General features: G+C 49.9%; 1 protein-coding gene across 1 annotated transcript; it reads left to right on the top strand.

Moving 5' to 3' along the window:
* The first annotated feature begins 230 nt into the window (after positions 1-230).
* si:dkey-230p4.1 (trichohyalin) lies at positions 231-16,888 on the top strand. Its single transcript, XM_047600121.1, has 29 exons — positions 231-399; positions 2,507-2,670; positions 2,761-2,898; positions 2,971-3,039; positions 3,351-3,421; positions 3,893-4,025; positions 4,346-4,422; positions 4,499-4,750; positions 4,841-4,967; positions 5,172-5,518; positions 5,597-5,725; positions 5,813-5,891; positions 5,973-6,233; positions 6,308-6,396; positions 7,324-7,465; positions 8,068-8,252; positions 9,207-9,328; positions 10,174-10,195; positions 11,300-11,588; positions 11,639-12,760; positions 12,869-13,113; positions 13,148-13,250; positions 13,597-13,680; positions 13,889-14,311; positions 15,340-15,498; positions 15,695-15,838; positions 15,923-15,970; positions 16,261-16,380; positions 16,474-16,888. Exons 1-29 carry the CDS (start codon positions 330-332, stop codon positions 16,699-16,701), a joined length of 5,442 nt encoding a protein of 1,813 aa, XP_047456077.1. The 5' UTR covers positions 231-329; the 3' UTR covers positions 16,702-16,888.

The raw sequence follows: 16,888 nt of genomic DNA, 5'->3' as shown, positions 1-16,888 counted from the left end.
TGAAAAAATGATTGCCTTAGTTCGGTTAAAGTCAAAGAGCATGAACAACAGATCCCTCCCAAACAGCTTAAAGTTTTTTCCACAGTTTCAGTATTTACAGAAGGTCACATCAGTCTGTCTGTTGAATCTTTTGACAAGATGCGCATTAGATGAACTGAATTGGATTGTGTTGTATTTATTAATAAAGTGTATTTTCCCGGCGCCCCTGGTCACGTGGCTCTGCGTTTCCGGGTCAGACGTGACTGTTTCCGGGTTAGAGGTCAGGTTCCTGGTTTGAATCTGCAGACATCAACAGTTTGATGCGTAGAAGAAGAAGCGGACTGTTTTAAATGTCTCTAAATGTCCTGAATGGATGTTCTTTTGGACCGGTCCCAGGAGAAGGTCGTCCTCCGGGTTCCGGTAAAAAACTTTATTCTTTTTGGGTTTAATTCTCTCTGGGTTTGTTGCTACTAGCATGCTAACAGGCTAACGCTATCCTAGCCTAGTCGGTTCGGTTCGGTCCGAGGTCCTCAGCAGCTGACCCGGGTCAAACCGGTTCAGTCCGGTTCTGGACCAGTTTGTGTGTTTGTGTGGAGTCAGTTTGAGTTTAGAAGCAGGATTAATCCCCATAAACTCATGTCAGGCTTTATTTCTAAAGCTCCTTTAAGTCGCCACCAGCTGATCGAGGTGCGACGCAGGAGGAAGCAGGATATAAACAAAGAGAAATAAAAACAGAACAATACAAAGAAAACAAAAAACTCTCAGTAAAACACTGACTCGTTTTCTGGATCTGTATCTACGTCATCGGACGTGTTCGTTGCTGAAAGGAGATTCTTCTAAAAACTAACCCAGAGACGAGAAGAAGCTTCAGATCAGACTGTTCATTCAGCAGCAAAACCCAAACACCTGAAACAGGAAGGAAGCAGCTGAAACAGGAAGGAAGCAGCTCCTCCACCTTTCACTGACCCGTTCTACCTGAGGACACCTGCTTCCTGCTCTGAATGTTTCCTCCGCTTCCATTTCAAGTTCTACTTACAACCTTTTCAGATCCAACAGGTTCTTCTTGTGAGTGCAGCCAGAACAGGTGGAGAACAGGAGGAGAACAGGTGGAGAACAGGAGGAGAACAGGTGGAGAACAGGTGGAGAACAGGAGGAGAACAGGTGGGGAACAGGTGGAGAACAGGTGGAGAACAGGAGGAGAACAGGTGGAGAACAGGTGGAGAACAGGAGGAGAACAGGAGGAGAACAGGAGGAGAACAGGTGGAGAACAGGAGGAGAACAGGTGGAGAACAGGAGGAGAACAGGTGGAGAACAGGTGGAGAACAGGAGGAGAACAGGTGGAGAACAGGAGGAGAACAGGAGGTGGTGTCAGTGGTGAATGATGTAGATGAACAGTTTCTCCTCCAGTCTTTAAACTCATGTGAACATCCAGGACCAGAACACGGTTCCTTTAACTGGGTTCTAAGCTGTTCCTCTTTCCCCGTCGTGTTCAGAGTAGATGAGGACATCACGTCCTGTTTAATTCATTTCAGTTCAGTTTTATTTATATAGCGTCAATAAAAATACAAATCGTCTCAAGTTGCTTTAGAAACATCCAGATCAGCCTGAAGGAAAAACCTGGAGCAGAACCAGCTCATATGGAGGAACCGTCTGTCTAAGACGGGCCGGGTAGAACCAGAGACGACGGAGAGACACAGCGTTTAGTAATAGAAAACTAATCAGAGAAGAAAGAGGAGAGGACATGTCCTCAGTGCATCGTCCCCCTGCAGCCTCGGCCTATAGCAGCATCACTAAGGGATGGTTAAGTCCAGCTCTAACTATAAGCTTGGTCTAAAAGGAAAGTCTTAGTCCTGACCTTAAACGTAGAGACTGTGTCTGCCTCCAGAACCCAAACTGGGAGCTGGTTCCACAGGAGAGGAGCCTGATAGCTGAAGGTTCTACCTCCCATTCTACTTTTAGAACCTCTAGGAACCACAAGCAGACCTGCACTTAGAGATGGTAGTGATCTGTTGGGACAGTCTGGTTCTATGAGGTCTTTCAGATATGCTGGAGCTCGGCCTTTCAGGGCCTTGTATGTAAGGAGGAGGATTTTAAACTCAATTCTAGATTTTAAAGAGAAGCTAAAGGTGGAGTAACATGGTGTCTCTTGCTAATTCCTGTCAGTGCTCTCGCTGCCACAGCTTTGTTCTGATTGGCTTCATGGACACTTCCTATGTTTGTGTGTCCAATCATAACTACTGTACCGGTGGTTGCCATGACATCACATCCTGTTTCTGTAGCGTCAAATAAATGAAAGTTGAACCTTCATGTAACGTTATATTAACGACCTATAATGACCTATACTGCAGCCAGACACCAGGGGGAGCTCCCATAGCTTTGGTTTGAATTAGTGAGTCCCGCCCACTAACATGGAGGGGGCGGAGCTTCTCTCCTTTCTCTAAAATGACTGATGTCAGGCATAAAGAGCTTCAGGACGGCGCTGCTGGTTATTAACACGCTGACATCACATCGTTCTTTCTCTCCATAGACTCCTCGCAGGCAGGGGGCAGCATGCAGGCAGAGCTGCTGATTGGCTGGCAGCGGGAGAAGGAGGAGCTTAAGCAGGAAGTGTGTCGGCTGCAGGTGGAGCTGGCGGAGAGTCGAGCTGAGAGGGAGGAGCTGGAGTCAAGGAGCAGAGCTCTGAGTGACAGGGTGAGGAGGAGCAGGAGGAGGAGGAGGAGGATCATTTGATCAACATCACCAACCAAACCCCCCCCCCCCCCCCCCTCTCTCTCTCTCCAGCTGTGCCACTCGCTGTCTCCCTCGCTCGCCCTCTCCCTGAGGGTGGAGGCGGAGCAGAGGGAGTGGAGGAGGAAGGTGAGGGAGGGGAGGGAGAGGGAGGCCCGTCAGGCTCTGCTCATCCACCGCCTCCAGAACAAGGTAGGCACCAGGCCACGCCCCCCGAGGGCTCTCAGCCAATCACAGGCCAGTATTAACCGTGTGTCTCTGCAGCTGTTGGAGTACAGAGAGCGATGTCAGAGCCTGGAGCGCCACCTGGAGGAGGACCGGCTCCACACAGAGGTGCTGCTGCTGCTACTATTATAACTATTATTATTATTATTATTATTACTATTATTATTATTACTACTATTACTACTACTATTATTATTAGAACTACTATATTACTATTACTACTACTGCTACTGCTATAATAACTATTATTATTATTATAACTACTACTACTATTAATATTATTATTATTACTACTACTATTACTACTATAGTGCTGCTTTTATTACTATTTTAACTACTACTATACTACTACTACTATTATTACTAGAACTACTGCAGTCATACTATGTGTGTTGTTGTGTTGTTGTGCTGTTGTGTAGCGGAGGATCAGGGATGAACACAGCGGCTCTCTGGAGGGCGCCCTCATCAGGCTGGAGGAGGAACAGCAGAGGTGATGACATGATACTGCGACAGAGAATCTGATCAGGATCACGATGCCCCGCCCACTTCCTCCAGACTCACGATGCCCCGCCCACTTCCTCCAGACTCACGATGCTCCGCCCACACTTCCTCCAGACTCACGATGCCCCACCCACTTCCTCCCTAACCCTAACCCTTTAGGGAGCGGTTGTCATGGCAACTGGTGGTCTCCACGATGTCATCCTGTTTCTATAGCGTCAAATAACTGAAATGAAACTTATCTAAACACTTGAACATTCATCAACATTATATTAACGCCCTAAAATGACTGAAACCATCCTTGACGTATTTTAGTGTTTTAGTTTGGTCCAAGCCCCGCCCACTAACATGGAGGGGGTGGAGCTTATGACCTGTCCTGCAGCCAGACACCAGGGGGCGCTCTACTCGCTCTGGATCCATATTTACTGTCAGTCTGTTGTGTAACCAGTGTGTTTGCCTCCAGGTGTGTTGGTCTCCTCCAGCAGCTCAGCCAATCAGAGCAGGACAACCAGGACCTGAGGAACCGCCTCCAGGAGCTCACGGATGATTGGACGAGAGCCGCAGAGGAGGCGGGGCAAAGAGAGAGACGGAAGGAGGTCTGTTTGATTGACAGGTGGTTCTCACTGAGCCTGTTAGTGTGCGTTGTTGTGCGTGTCCAGGTCCAGCTGGTGTCTGTGTGTTGTGCTGTTGTGTTGTTGTTGTGCGTGTGCAGGCCCAGCTGATGTCTGTGTGTTGTGTTGTTGTGTTGTTGTTGTGCGTGTGCAGGCCCAGCTGATGTCTGTGTGTTGTGTTGTTGTTGTGCGTGTCCAGGCCCAGCTGATGTCTGTGTGTTGTGTTGTTGTGTTGTTGTTGTGCGTGTCCAGGCCCAGCTGATGTCTGTGTGTTGTGTTGTTGTGTTGTTGTTGTGCGTGTGCAGGCCCAGCTGATGTCTGTGTGGAGGACCGTAGTGGACCTGAGGCGTCTCTGTCACACAGTGAGGACGGCTGCAGACAGGTAGGGTGAGCAGCCAATCAGAGGCTTCCTGCAGGTCAGCTGACCCCGTCCTGACCTGTGATTGGTCCGTCTCCAGGGACCTGCTGCAGCTCAGGGCCCAGCTCTGTCGCCTCTCCTCCTCTCTCCTCTCCTCCTGTGACTCCGTCTCCTCCTCCCTGAGACTACAGGCCTCCTCTTTATCCTCCACGCTGCTCCTCCCTCCTCCAGACTCCTCTGCACCTCCTCCCATCTCTCCTTCCACTCTAGGGACCTTCTCCTTGGAGGAGCTGGAGGAGGAGGAGGAAGGGAAGGAGGAGAAAGAGCGAGAGCTTTCAGAGCTGAAGCAGCGGTAAGGTTTCTCCTCAGATAAGATTCAGGAGGAGGAGGTTCACACTCCTCACCTCCTCTCTCCTCCCTCTCCTCCCTCTCCCCCTCACAGGGTGGAGGAGCTGACTCTCTCTCTCCAGGCCGAGTGCCGTCAGAGGGAGGAGCAGGAGGAGGAGGTGCAGCGACATCGAGAATCAGAGAGGAGCCTCCAGTCCGTCAGCCGGGCTGTGATCAGACTGGTGAGTCTCCTCAGACCGGACTCCTTCCAGGACCAGGACCAGGTCTAGGTCTAGGTCTAGGTCTAGGACCAGGACCAGGACCAGGACCAGGACCAGGTCCAGGTCCAGGTCCTGGACAAAGTTGAACCAGACCTGGAGACCAGGGACAGGTGTGGTCCAGGTGTGGGTGTGGTTCTTTGGGTGAGGCTGTGTCTCTGTGTCCAGTCCAGGGTCCTGATGTCCAGTGGTCGTCCTCCGAGTGTCTCCACAGACGGTGTCCTCAGCCTGGACCTGTCCTCTCTGCTGTCCGTCCTGTCTCAGGCTGAGAGTGTCCTCCACTGGACACACCAGGAGCTGCAGGGGGCGGAGCTTACAGCACGCCGTCTCCAGGAGGACAGGACGTCTCTGCAGCTACGCCTGGGACAACTGGAGGAGGACAAGACGTCTCTGCAGCTACGCCTGGGACAACTGGAGGAGGACAAGACGTCTCTGCAGCTACGCCTGGGACAACTGGAGGAGGACAAGACGTCTCTGCAGCTACGCCTGGGACAACTGGAGGAGGACGAGCAGAGGTACAGGTGGGCATGTGGACAGGGGGACAGGTAGATATGTGGACAGCTGAAGATGATGTGGACATGTGGACTCCTCAGGGAGAAGGAGGAGACGTCTACTCTACATCAGCAGCTGGACGAGCTGAAGAGGGACAACGACAGACTAAGGACGGAGAGAAACAGACAGGAGGACAGGAACAGAGAACTGGAGACAGAGACTCACCAACGGTACTTTACTGTCCTCTCCTGTCCTCTCCTGTCCTCTTCTGTCCTCTCCTGTCCTCTGATCTCTATTGTCCTCTCCTGTTGTTTCAGGGCTGGGACATGTCTTCTGGAGAATGTCCAGTTGTCAGAAAGAGAATCTTGTCTTCGTCTAGAAGTCCAGAGTCTGAAGGTAGAAACTGTCTCACTGTCTCACATTAAACTGTGATGTCCCTCAGCTCAGCATTGTCCTCTGTCCTCCGTCGTCCTGCAGGCGGCGCTGGAGAGACAACAGTTGGACAAACAGGAAGCAGAAAAAGAAGCTGCTGAGGTACCCTTCACAATAAAAGCTGGACTAGACCTTCACAATAAAAGTCTCTGTCCTCAGTCTAGGGAGTGCGTCCTGCATCTCTCGTCCTCTCAGAGTGTGATGAGGCTGGAGGAGGATGAGGGACGGACAGCTCTGGACAAGATGGCCGCCCTGAACTCATCTCTGGCCTCAGATAAGAGGGAGTTGAACCAGCAGCTGCTGCAGGTACCACTGGTCTCAGAGACACTTCCTGGCTCAAAGGCTCCAGGGCGGGACTCACCATGTCCATGTCCTTACAGCTGCAGGGACAGCTGGACGCCCAGAGGTCAGAGGTCAACGCTCTGCAGGGACTAGTCCGAGCCCTGGAGATGGACAGTAGCCAGCTCAGGTGAGTTGATGTTTAAGCAGCGTTTCCCGAGAGGCTTTAGCGTCATTTTGATCCATCACCAAATGACGTTTCATCGATTATACAACAATTACCAACAAAATAAAGCGTATAATTAAATATATATTCATGTTGATGGACATGGGGTCTGACTAATAACTGGAACACAATCAGTCACGTCAGTAGACTCCTATGTGTAATGGAACCTAGTTCACCACTACAGCAAATAATCTGAGCCTTAAATGATTTTCTAGTCCCAGAGGAGTGAACTCTGAGCTGACGTTCATGTTTTAACGCGGCCTCAGACTTTACCAAATGAACAAATTACACTTAAATAAGTAAAAAATGCTGACTTTTATTGACCGAGTTATAACAAAGATGCAGATTTTTTTCTATTATATGAAAAATAACATTCTTGGTGGTTTTCAGATAGTCCTGGAAACCTCTGACAATTCCAGTTGATTCAGTTCTTTATCCGAAATAGGCACAAATCTTTCTTTTTTTGGTTGTTCTCATCCTCCTCCATCCATTTGTTGAAACTGAGACCAAATAAATCGAAATGAACAACAAACGGATCCGTTTTGTAGCGTATTTTTCAGCCGTTTCCTGCTCCAGCTCTGACAGTTACAGCGTTGCCATAGAGACGGACACAGCGTTGCCATAGAGACGGACACAGCGTTGCCATAGAGACGGACACAGCGTTGCCACAGACTTGGCGGAGCAACATTTTTAGTGATGAGGCAGTCGTGCTGTAACGCTGATACGTGTCTTATTGACCAATCAGAACGCTTGGTCACAGCTACTTGTTGTATCATCCAAATTCTTTGCACCGTCAAAAATAAAATAATAAATAAATAATAAAACCAAATCAGGATTATGACGCTTAATCCCAGTTACCAGATGAGGTGTTGGTTTCTGTCGTGTTGTCAGGCTACAGAAAGAGGCAGAGGCTGAGGTGGTGCGTCAGCTGATGGAGCGAGGGATGGAGATGGAGAGAATGGTGGAGGAGAAGGACAGAGAGTTGTCCTCCTTGGTGGAGGAGAGACGCAGGGAGGAGCAGCAGCTGGAGGAGGTGAAGCTTCACATCGTTGTCCTGGAGCATTGGTAGAAATCGCTGTTTGGTAAAACTTATTCAAAGTAGAGCAAACATTTAAAATGTTGAGCCAGATTAATCTCAGGATGACTTTTTTAAATATTCATGTTTTTATTGCAGTTTTTGTTTCCATTAAACAAATAAACAGTGTTTACAAAGCTAGACACAAAACCAAATGTACGTCCACAGCATCGTTTCAGTAGGACGGAGGGAAGGTCTGGACCGAGTCCTAAAACAGGACCCATACTCTGCAGAACCGGTCTGCACTGTGATGTATGATGCTGGTTCCAGAGGGATCAGTTCAAACATTAGGCAGAAGGAACCTCGTCACTGAAGCTGCACGTTAGCATATTATACAGTCTTTAGTCTTTACTCTGTTTTCAAAGAGTGTTAATTAATCACTGTCTTCTAATCATCCAGAGCAGCCTGAGGGCGACTCACGCTGCTCTGGATGATTCAGGCTGGTTTTTGTCGAGCGTCTTGAGACAGTTTGTGTTGTTATTGGCGCTTTATAAATTAAACTGAACTGAATGGCTACATTAATCATGCTATTAGGCTAACCACATGTAGACCGTCCTCAGCTAAACTCCCAGCATGCCTCAGCGCGTGAGGAGCTGAAGGAGGCGCAGGAGCAACAGAGGAAGTTGGAGGAGGAGAAGGAGAAGAGGGAGATTCAGCAGGAGGAGCAGGAGAGAGAGCAGAGGAGGCAGCAGGAGGAGCAGCGAAAACAAAGGGAGCAGATGGAGGAGGAGCTTAAGGAGCTCAGGTAAGAACCAGAGTTAACGGTGGCGGCCATCTTGGATTTACTCATGTTATCTTTTATCTAGTACTAGTTAACCTAGTCTGATCTGGTACTAGTTAACCTAGTCTGGTCTAGTACTAGTTAAACTAGTCTGATCTAGTACTAGTTAACCTAGTCTGGTCTAGTACTAGTTAAACTAGTCTGGTCCAGTACTATTAGTCTGGTCTAGTACTAGTTAACCTAGTCTGGTCTAGTACTAGTTAATCTAGTCTGGTCTAGTACTAGTTAATCTAGTCTGATCTAGTACTGTTAGTCTGATCTAGTACTAGTTAAACTAGTCTGATCTAGTACTAGTTAATCTAGTCTGGTCTAGTACTATTTGTCTGGTCTAGTACTAGTTAAACTAGTCTTGTCTAATACTAGTTAAACTAGTCTGATCTAGTACTAGTTAAACTAATCTGGTCTAGTACTAGTTAACCTAGTCTGATCTAGTACTATTAGTCTGGTCTAGTACTAGTTAAACTAGTTTGATCTAGTACTAGTTAAACTCGTCTGATCTAGTACTAGTTAACCTAGTCTGGTCTAGTACTACTAGTCTGGTCTAGTACTAGTTAAACTAGTTTGATCTAGTACTAGTTAAACTCGTCTGATCTAGTACTAGTTAACCTAGTCTGGTCTAGTACTATTAGTCTGGTCTAGTACTATTAGTCTGGTCTAGTACTAGTTAAACTAGTTTGATCTAGTACTAGTTAAACTCGTCTGATCTAGTACTAGTTAACCTAGTCTGGTCTAGTACTATTAGTCTGGTCTAGTACTAGTTAACCTAGTCTGGTCTAGTACTATTAGCCTGGTCTAGTAGTATTAGTCTGATCTAGTACTAGTTAACCTAGTCTGGTCTAGTACTATTAGTCTGGTCTAGTACTAGTTAACCTAGTCTGGTCTAGTACTATGCGGTACTAAGTAGTCTCATGTTTCCAGGTCTCTGTCGGTGTCTCTCCAGCATCAGATGAACCTCCAGCACCAACTCACCACTCAGTCTCAGATCAACACGTTCAACACGACCATCTCCACCCTGCAGCAGGCCAAGACCACTCTACTGGGTATTCATTCATTCATTCATTCATTCATTCATTCATTCATCTCCACCCTGCAGCAGGCCAAGACCACTCTACTGGGTATTCATTCATTCATTCATTCATTCATTCATCTCCACCCTGCAGCAGGCCAAGACCACTCTACTGGGTATTCATTCATTCATTCATTCATTCATTCATCTCATCAGCCCACCTCGACATCGTCACAGTCCCATAAAGACCACTCTACTGGGTATTCATTCATTCATTCATTCATTCATTCATTCATCTCCACCCTGCAGCAGGCCAAGACCACTCTACTGGGTATTCATTCATTCATTCATTCATTCATTCATCTCCACCCTGCAGCAGGCCAAGACCACTCTACTGGGTATTCATTCATTCATTCATTCATTCATTCATCTCCACCCTGCAGCAGGCCAAGACCACTCTACTGGGTATTCATTCATTCATTCATTCATTCATTCATTCATCTCCACCCTGCAGCAGGCCAAGACCACTCTACTGGGTATTCATTCATTCATTCATTCATTCACTCATTCATTCATCTCCACCCTGCAGCAGGCCAAGACCACTCTACTGGGTATTCATTCATTCATTCATTCATTCACTCATTCATTCATCTCCACCCTGCAGCAGGCCAAGACCACTCTACTGGGTATTCATTCATTCATTCATTCATTCATTCATTCATTCATCTCCACCCTGCAGCAGGCCAAGACCACTCTACTGGGTATTCATTCATTCATTCATTCATTCATCTCCACCCTGCAGCAGGCCAAGACCACTCTACTGGGTATTCATTCATTCATTCATTCATTCATTCATTCATTCATTCATCCACCCTGCAGCAGGCCAAGACCACTCTACTGGGTATTCATTCATTCATTCATTCATTCATTCATCTCCACCCTGCAGCAGGCCAAGACCACTCTACTGGGTATTCATTCATTCATTCATTCATTCATTCATTCATTCATCTCCACCCTGCAGCAGGCCAAGACCACTCTACTGGGTATTCATTCATTCATTCATTCATTCATTCATTCATTCATTCATCTCCACCCTGCAGCAGGCCAAGACCACTCTACTGGGTATTCATTCATTCATTCATTCATTCACTCATTCATTCATCTCCACCCTGCAGCAGGCCAAGACCACTCTACTGGGTATTCATTCATTCATTCATTCATTCATTCATTCATTCATCTCCACCCTGCAGCAGGCCAAGACCACTCTACTGGGTATTCATTCATTCATTCATTCATTCATTCATCTCCACCCTGCAGCAGGCCAAGACCACTCTACTGGGTATTCATTCATTCATTCATTCATTCATCTCCACCCTGCAGCAGGCCAAGACCACTCTACTGGGTATTCATTCATTCATTCATTCATTCATTCATTCATTCATCTCCACCCTGCAGCAGGCCAAGACCACTCTACTGGGTATTCATTCATTCATTCATTCATTCATTCATTCATCTCCACCCTGCAGCAGGCCAAGACCACTCTACTGGGTATTCATTCATTCATTCATTCATTCATTCATTCATCTCCACCCTGCAGCAGGCCAAGACCACTCTACTGGGTATTCATTCATTCATTCATTCATTCATTCATTCATCTCTCCACCCTGCAGCAGGCCAAGACCACTCTACTGGGTATTCATTCATTCATTCATTCATTCATTCATTCATCTCCACCCTGCAGCAGGCCAAGACCACTCTACTGGGTATTCATTCATTCATTCATTCATTCATCTCCACCCTGCAGCAGACCAAGACCACTCTACTGGGTATTCATTCATTCATTCATTCACTCATTCATTCATCTCCACCCTGCAGCAGGCCAAGACCACTCTACTGGGTATTCATTCATTCATTCATTCATTCACTCATTCATTCATCTCCACCCTGCAGCAGGCCAAGACCACTCTACTGGGTATTCATTCATTCATTCATCTCCACCCTGCAGCAGGCCAAGACCACTCTACTGGGTATTCATTCATTCATTCATCTCCACCCTGCAGCAGACCAAGACCACTCTACTGGGTATTCATTCATTCATTCATTCATTCATTCATTCATCTCCACCCTGCAGCAGGCCAAGACCACTCTACTGGGTATTCATTCATTCATTCATTCATTCATTCATTCATCTCCACCCTGCAGCAGACCAAGACCACTCTACTGGGTATTCATTCATTCATTCATTCATTCATTCATTCATCTCCACCCTGCAGCAGGCCAAGACCACTCTACTTTATTAATGAACGTGTGAATAAATGAATGAGTGACTGTGACTCTGTCTGAAGGGGAGGTCCAGTGTCTGAGGGCGGAGCTGCAGCGGGAGGAGGAGCGGAGAGGAGACGAGAGGAGGAGGAGACAGCGGTGTGAGGAGGAGCTTGAGGAGCTAAGGACAAGGAGGAGAGAGGAGCAGGAAGAGGAGAAGGAGGCCTGGCAGAGAGAGAGGGAGGCCCTGAGCGAGGAGCTGGGGACGAGGGACGGGGAGGTGGAGGCACTGAGGAGGCGCATGGAGGGACTGATGGAGGAGGTGGCGCAGAGGGAGGCTCACATCAACCTCATGATGGAGGAGAGGGAGGAGGTGCAGGCCTGGAGGAAGAGGTTGGAGGAGAAGGAGGAGGAGGTGAACAGACTGAAGGAGGACAGGAAGAAGGAGAAGGAGGAGCTGGAAGTCAGGCTGAGAGAGGAGGAGGTGCAGAGGGATGGGGAGGTGGAGGCGCTCTGTGACCGGATAGAAAGACTAGAGAGGGAGAAAGAGGAGGTGGTGAGGAGGTTGGAGGAAAAGGAGGAGGAGGTTGAGCTCCTGAAGCTGAGGCTGAATGTGGCCAAGGAGGAGCAGGAGGAGGTGAGGCAGGAGGTGGAGAGGAGGGAGGTGAGACTGGAGCGACAGATGAGCGCCGTGAGGGAGCGAGAGGAGGAGGTGGAGCAGCTGAAGCAGCGCCTCCGCCTGGTGGAGGCACGGGAGGAGGAAGGAGAGAGAGAGCGGGAGGAGGTGAATCACAGACTGAGGCAGAAAGAGGTGAAGGAGGAGCAGCTGGAGGAGGCGCTGAGGGAGACCCAGGCGCTCCTGGAGAAGGAGAGGAGGGAGGGAGGAGAAAAAGACAACAGGATCTCCTCCCAGGACAAGGAGGTGCAGGAGGCTCGGGCTGAGAGCGAGAGAGAGAGGAGGCGCGCCAAGGAGAGGGAGGAGGTGAACGCCCGGCTGGAGGAGGAGGTGAAAGCCTGGCAGGAGAAGGAAGAGCAGACTGGGAAGGAGGTGGGGAGGCTCACCCACCTCCTCAGAAGGAGAGAGGAGGAGGCGCAGACACTGAAGAGCGCGCTGGAGGAGAGGGAGGAGGAGGCGCGGGAGATGGAGGCACAGAGGAGAAGTGAGGAGGAGAGGAGGAGGAGGCTGGAGGAGAAACTACGAGAGGCTACAGAGGAGCTGAGGAGGTCCAGGGAGGAGAGGGAGGACATGGAGGAGGAGGTGAAGAGGGCCGTGGAGGAGGCGGAGGAGGAGCGGAGGAGGAGGGAGAAGGAGGTGGCAGCTCTCAGGGAGGAGGTGCAGAGGGAGAGGGAGGAGGTGAGGAGAAAGAAAGAGGAGGTGTCTGCGCTGAGAGAGGAGCTGGTGAGGCAACAGGAGGAGGAGGAGGAGATCCAGGCCACGCTGAGGAGCTCTGAGAAGGAGGTGACGTCGCTCAGGGAGGAGGTGAGGAGGAGCGAGAGGGAGGTTTCTGAACTTAAAGAGGAGGTGCAGAAGAAGCAAATGGAGAAGAAGGAGGCGCGTGCAGAAGGAGCAAAGGGAGAAGAAGGAGGCACTGGAGGAGCTGATGAAGAGGAGAGAAGATGTGATGCGTCTGAGAGAGGAGGTGCAGGAGGAGAGGAGGAGGAGGAAGGAGGTGCAGGAGGCTGGGGAGACTCAGGTACATGTTTCTTAGCCTGTTAGCCTATTAGCCTTTCTGTTAGCCTGTTAGCTTGTCTACTAGCCTATTAGCCTGTTAGCGTGTCACTTAGCCTGTTAGTCTGTTAGTGTGTCTGTTAGCCTGTTTGCCTATTAGCCTGTCTCTTAGCCTGTTTGCCTATTAGCCTTTTAGCATGTCGCTTAGCCTGTTAGCCTTTTAGTCTGTTAGTCTGTTAGCCTGTTAGCGTGTCACTTAGCCTGTTAGTCTGTTAGTGTGTCTGTTAGCCTGTTAGCGTGTCTCTTAGTGTGTTGGCCTGTTAGCATGTATCTTAGCATGTTCGCCTGTTTACATGTTGACTGTGTTGCAGCTCTCTGACCTGAGGAAGGAGGTGAAGAAGGAGGAACTGAAGGAGGCGCTGGAGGAGATGACCAAGCTGAAAGACCTCCTGCAGGTACAGCAGCACCTCCTCTCTTTTAAACTAATAGCAGCTATGCTAATGCTAAACTAGTTCATGCTAAGATAAGCTAGTTTATTCTAAGCTGCACTAGTTTAGTAGTGTGGTTTACTAGATCCATACCAATGGGGAGCATCTATGCTAAGCTGGGTTATGCTAAGCTAAGGTAGTTTATGCTAAGCTAAGCTAACCCTCCCTGGTTTAGGAGAGCCATGCTGAGGGGGAGCATCTGAGGAGAACACTGAAGGAGAAGAAGGAGGAGAAACGTGGAGAGAAGGAGGAGCTCAGAGCCAGAGCCAAGGCCTTGGAGAGGAGGAGGAGGGAGGTGATGGAGGAGCTGGAGGAGGCGCAGGAGAAGAGGAAGGAGGCGGAGGAGCAGTGTAGGAGGAGAGTTGCAGAGATGGAGGAGGAGCAGGAGGCGAAGTTGAAGAGGAGAGAGGAGGAGGTGGAGAAGGAGTGGAGGTCAAGGGTGGAGGAGATCCAGGCTGAGCTGAACCTCCTCAGAGGGAAGGAGGAGACGGATGGAAGGAGGAGGAGGAGGCGAGACCAGGAGGAGCAAGAGGAGGTGTCTTCTCTGCGTCAAGAAAAGGAGGAGATCCAGAAGCTGCTCCTCCTCAGAGAATCAGAGGTAAGACCTCCTCTCTGTCCTCTCTGTCCCCTCTGTCCTCTGTCCTCTTTGTCTTCTGTCCTCCCTGTCCCCTCTGTCCTCTCTGTCCTCTGACCTCTCTGACCTCTGTCCTCTCTGTCCTCTGACCTCTCTGACCTCTGTCCTCTCTGTCCTCTGTCCTCTGACCTCCCTGTCCCCTCTGTCCTCTGTCCTCCCTGACCTCTGTCCTCTCTGTCCCCTCTGTCCTCTGTCCTCCCTGTCCCCTCTGTCCTCTGACCTCTCTGACCTCTGTCCTCCCTGTCCTCCCTGTCCTCTCTGTCCTCTGACCTCTCTGACCTCTGTCCTCTCTGTCCTCTGACCTCTCTGACCTCTGTCCTCTCTGTCCTCTGTCCTCTGACCTCTGTCCTCTGTCCTCCCTGTCCCCTCTGTCCTCTGTCCTCCCTGACCTCTGTCCTCTCTGTCCCCTCTGTCCTCTGTCCTCCCTGTCCCCTCTGTCCTCTGACCTCTCTGACCTCTGTCCTCCCTGTCCTCCCTGTCCTCTCTGTCCTCTGACCTCTCTGACCTCTGTCCTCTCTGTCCTCTGTCCTCTGACCTCTGTCCTCTGTCCTCCCTGTCCCCTCTGTCCTCTGTTCTCCCTGACCTCTGTCCTCTCTGTCCCCTCTGTCCTCTGTCCTCCCTGTCCCCTCTGTCCTCTGTCCTCCCTGACCTCTGTCCTCTCTGTCCCCTCTGTCCTCTGACCTCTCTGACCTCTGTCCTCTCTGTCCCCTCTGTCCTCTGTCCTCCCTGTCCCCTCTGTCCTCTGACCTCTCTGACCTCTGTCCTCCCTGTCCTCCCTGTCCTCTCTGTCCTCTCTGTCCTCTGTCCTCTTTGTCTTCTGTCCTCCCTGTCCCCTCTGTCCTTTGTCCTCTGTCCTCCCTGTCCCCTCTGTCCTCTTGTCCTCTTTGTCTTCTGTCCTCCCTGTCCCCTCTGTCCTTTGTCCTCTGTCCTCCCTGTCCTCCCTGTCCCCTCTGTCCTCTTTGTCCTCTGACCTCTCTGTCCTCTCTGTCCAGGTGTACTGTCTCACTCAGAGGACAGAGGAGCTGGGGACAGACAGAGACCGTGTCCGATTGGCTCTGGATCAGACAGAAGCTGCTCTGATTGGCTACAGGCAGAGAGCCCACCAATCAGAGCACAGCGTGGAGACGGGGGCGGAGCCTCAGCCTGACCAGGTACTGAATGAATGAAAGAGTTAATGAGTGGTGGTTTATAAGTCTGGTCTAGTCTCTGTCTCCTGTTGTCCCCCAGGGGGACAGACTGAGTGTCTCTGTCTCCTGTTGTCCTCTAGGGGGACAGGCTGAGTGTCTCTGTCTCCTGTTGTCCTCTAGGGGGACAGGCTGAGTGTCTCTGTCTCCTGTTGTCCTCTAGGGGGACAGGCTGAGTGTCCTCCAGCGAGTGGTGGCTGAACTGGAGCTGGAACAAAAACGTCTGAAGAAGAAGAACCGACACCTGGAGGACAACAAGGACAGACTGAGGAGGGACAGGGACGCTCTGAGGGACACTCTGAGACAGGTAGACACACAGGGGATCTGTGTAGCTGTGTGTTACTGTGTGTTCTGGTTGTGTATCTGTGTGTGATTGTGTGTTGTGTCCCAGGTGCAGCAGCGTCTCAGTCATCAGGTGATTGACAGCAGCAGAACTCAGGTGAGACTCAGGTCAAAGGTCACAATGTCCTATTATTGTTACTATGATTAGAAGTAGTAGTAGTACTAGTAGTAGTAGTAGTACTACTAGTAGTAGTAGTACTAGTAGTAGCAGTAGAAGTAGTAGTACTAGTAGTAGTAGTACTAGTAGTCGTAGTCATAGTAGTAGTACTAGTAGTAGTAGTGCTAGTAGTCGTAGTCATAGTAGTAGTACTAGTAGTAGTAGTAGTACTAGTAGTAGTAGTAGTAGAACACGATCATACAGCTGTTCTGTTGTTTCTCTGTGTCCAGGAGCGTCCTGACACCACAGAAGAAGAGCAGCGTCCTGACACCACAGAAGAAGAGCAGCGTCCTGACACCACAGAAGAAGAGCAGCGTCTGAGGAGCAGAGTGAGGGAGCTGGAGGAGCAGGTGAGACGGGGACAGAAGAAGAGGGAGAACATGTCCAGGTGTTGTCAGGTAGATGGTGATGATGTCGCTATGCCCTGCCTCCTCTCCCCCAAGGTGAGTCAGCTCCGCCTCTCATTGGCCGTGGATCAGCAGCAGAGGGCGGAGTTTATCGAGCAGTCGTCCAGAAACAGCCAATGGCTGCTCTCTCTGAGACATGACCTCAGCGATTCGCTGGCGGCCGTCACGCGGCGTCCCGTCCTGTCCGTGTTGGAGACGGAGACGCAGCGACTGGACCGCAGCCTGAGGGAGGAGGAGCTTAGGATGTCCCTCAGCCACTCATAGGCACACATGGACCAATCAGAACAAGCCAGGAAGTGATTTTAATAACTCAGATATAGATCAGATTAAATATTTATTTTGTTTGCACTACTACTCCCATGAGCCTCCAGTCTGCCCTGGGACTGTGTGGAGGTCAAAGGTCAAAGTTCAGGCATGTGTTTGTGTGACGTTCAATAAAACCAAAGGTGTT

Source organism: Mugil cephalus, chromosome 12 (genome assembly GCF_022458985.1).
Source record: "Mugil cephalus isolate CIBA_MC_2020 chromosome 12, CIBA_Mcephalus_1.1, whole genome shotgun sequence".
Lineage (NCBI taxonomy): Eukaryota > Metazoa > Chordata > Actinopteri > Mugiliformes > Mugilidae > Mugil > Mugil cephalus.
Note: the sequence above shows the minus strand (reverse complement) of the source record. Positions and strands in the feature narration are given on the sequence as shown.

Excerpts from the sequence above, each read along its gene's own strand:
- si:dkey-230p4.1 (XM_047600121.1), top strand. The coding sequence starts at position 330 with ATGTCTCTAAATGTCCTGAATGGATGTTCTTTTGGACCGGTCCCAGGA. Across the intron at positions 3,040-3,350 it reads AGGACCGGCTCCACACAGAG|CGGAGGATCAGGGATGAACA; the intron begins GTGCTGCTGCTG and ends GCTGTTGTGTAG. Across the intron at positions 15,839-15,922 it reads TGAGGGACACTCTGAGACAG|GTGCAGCAGCGTCTCAGTCA; the intron begins GTAGACACACAG and ends GTTGTGTCCCAG.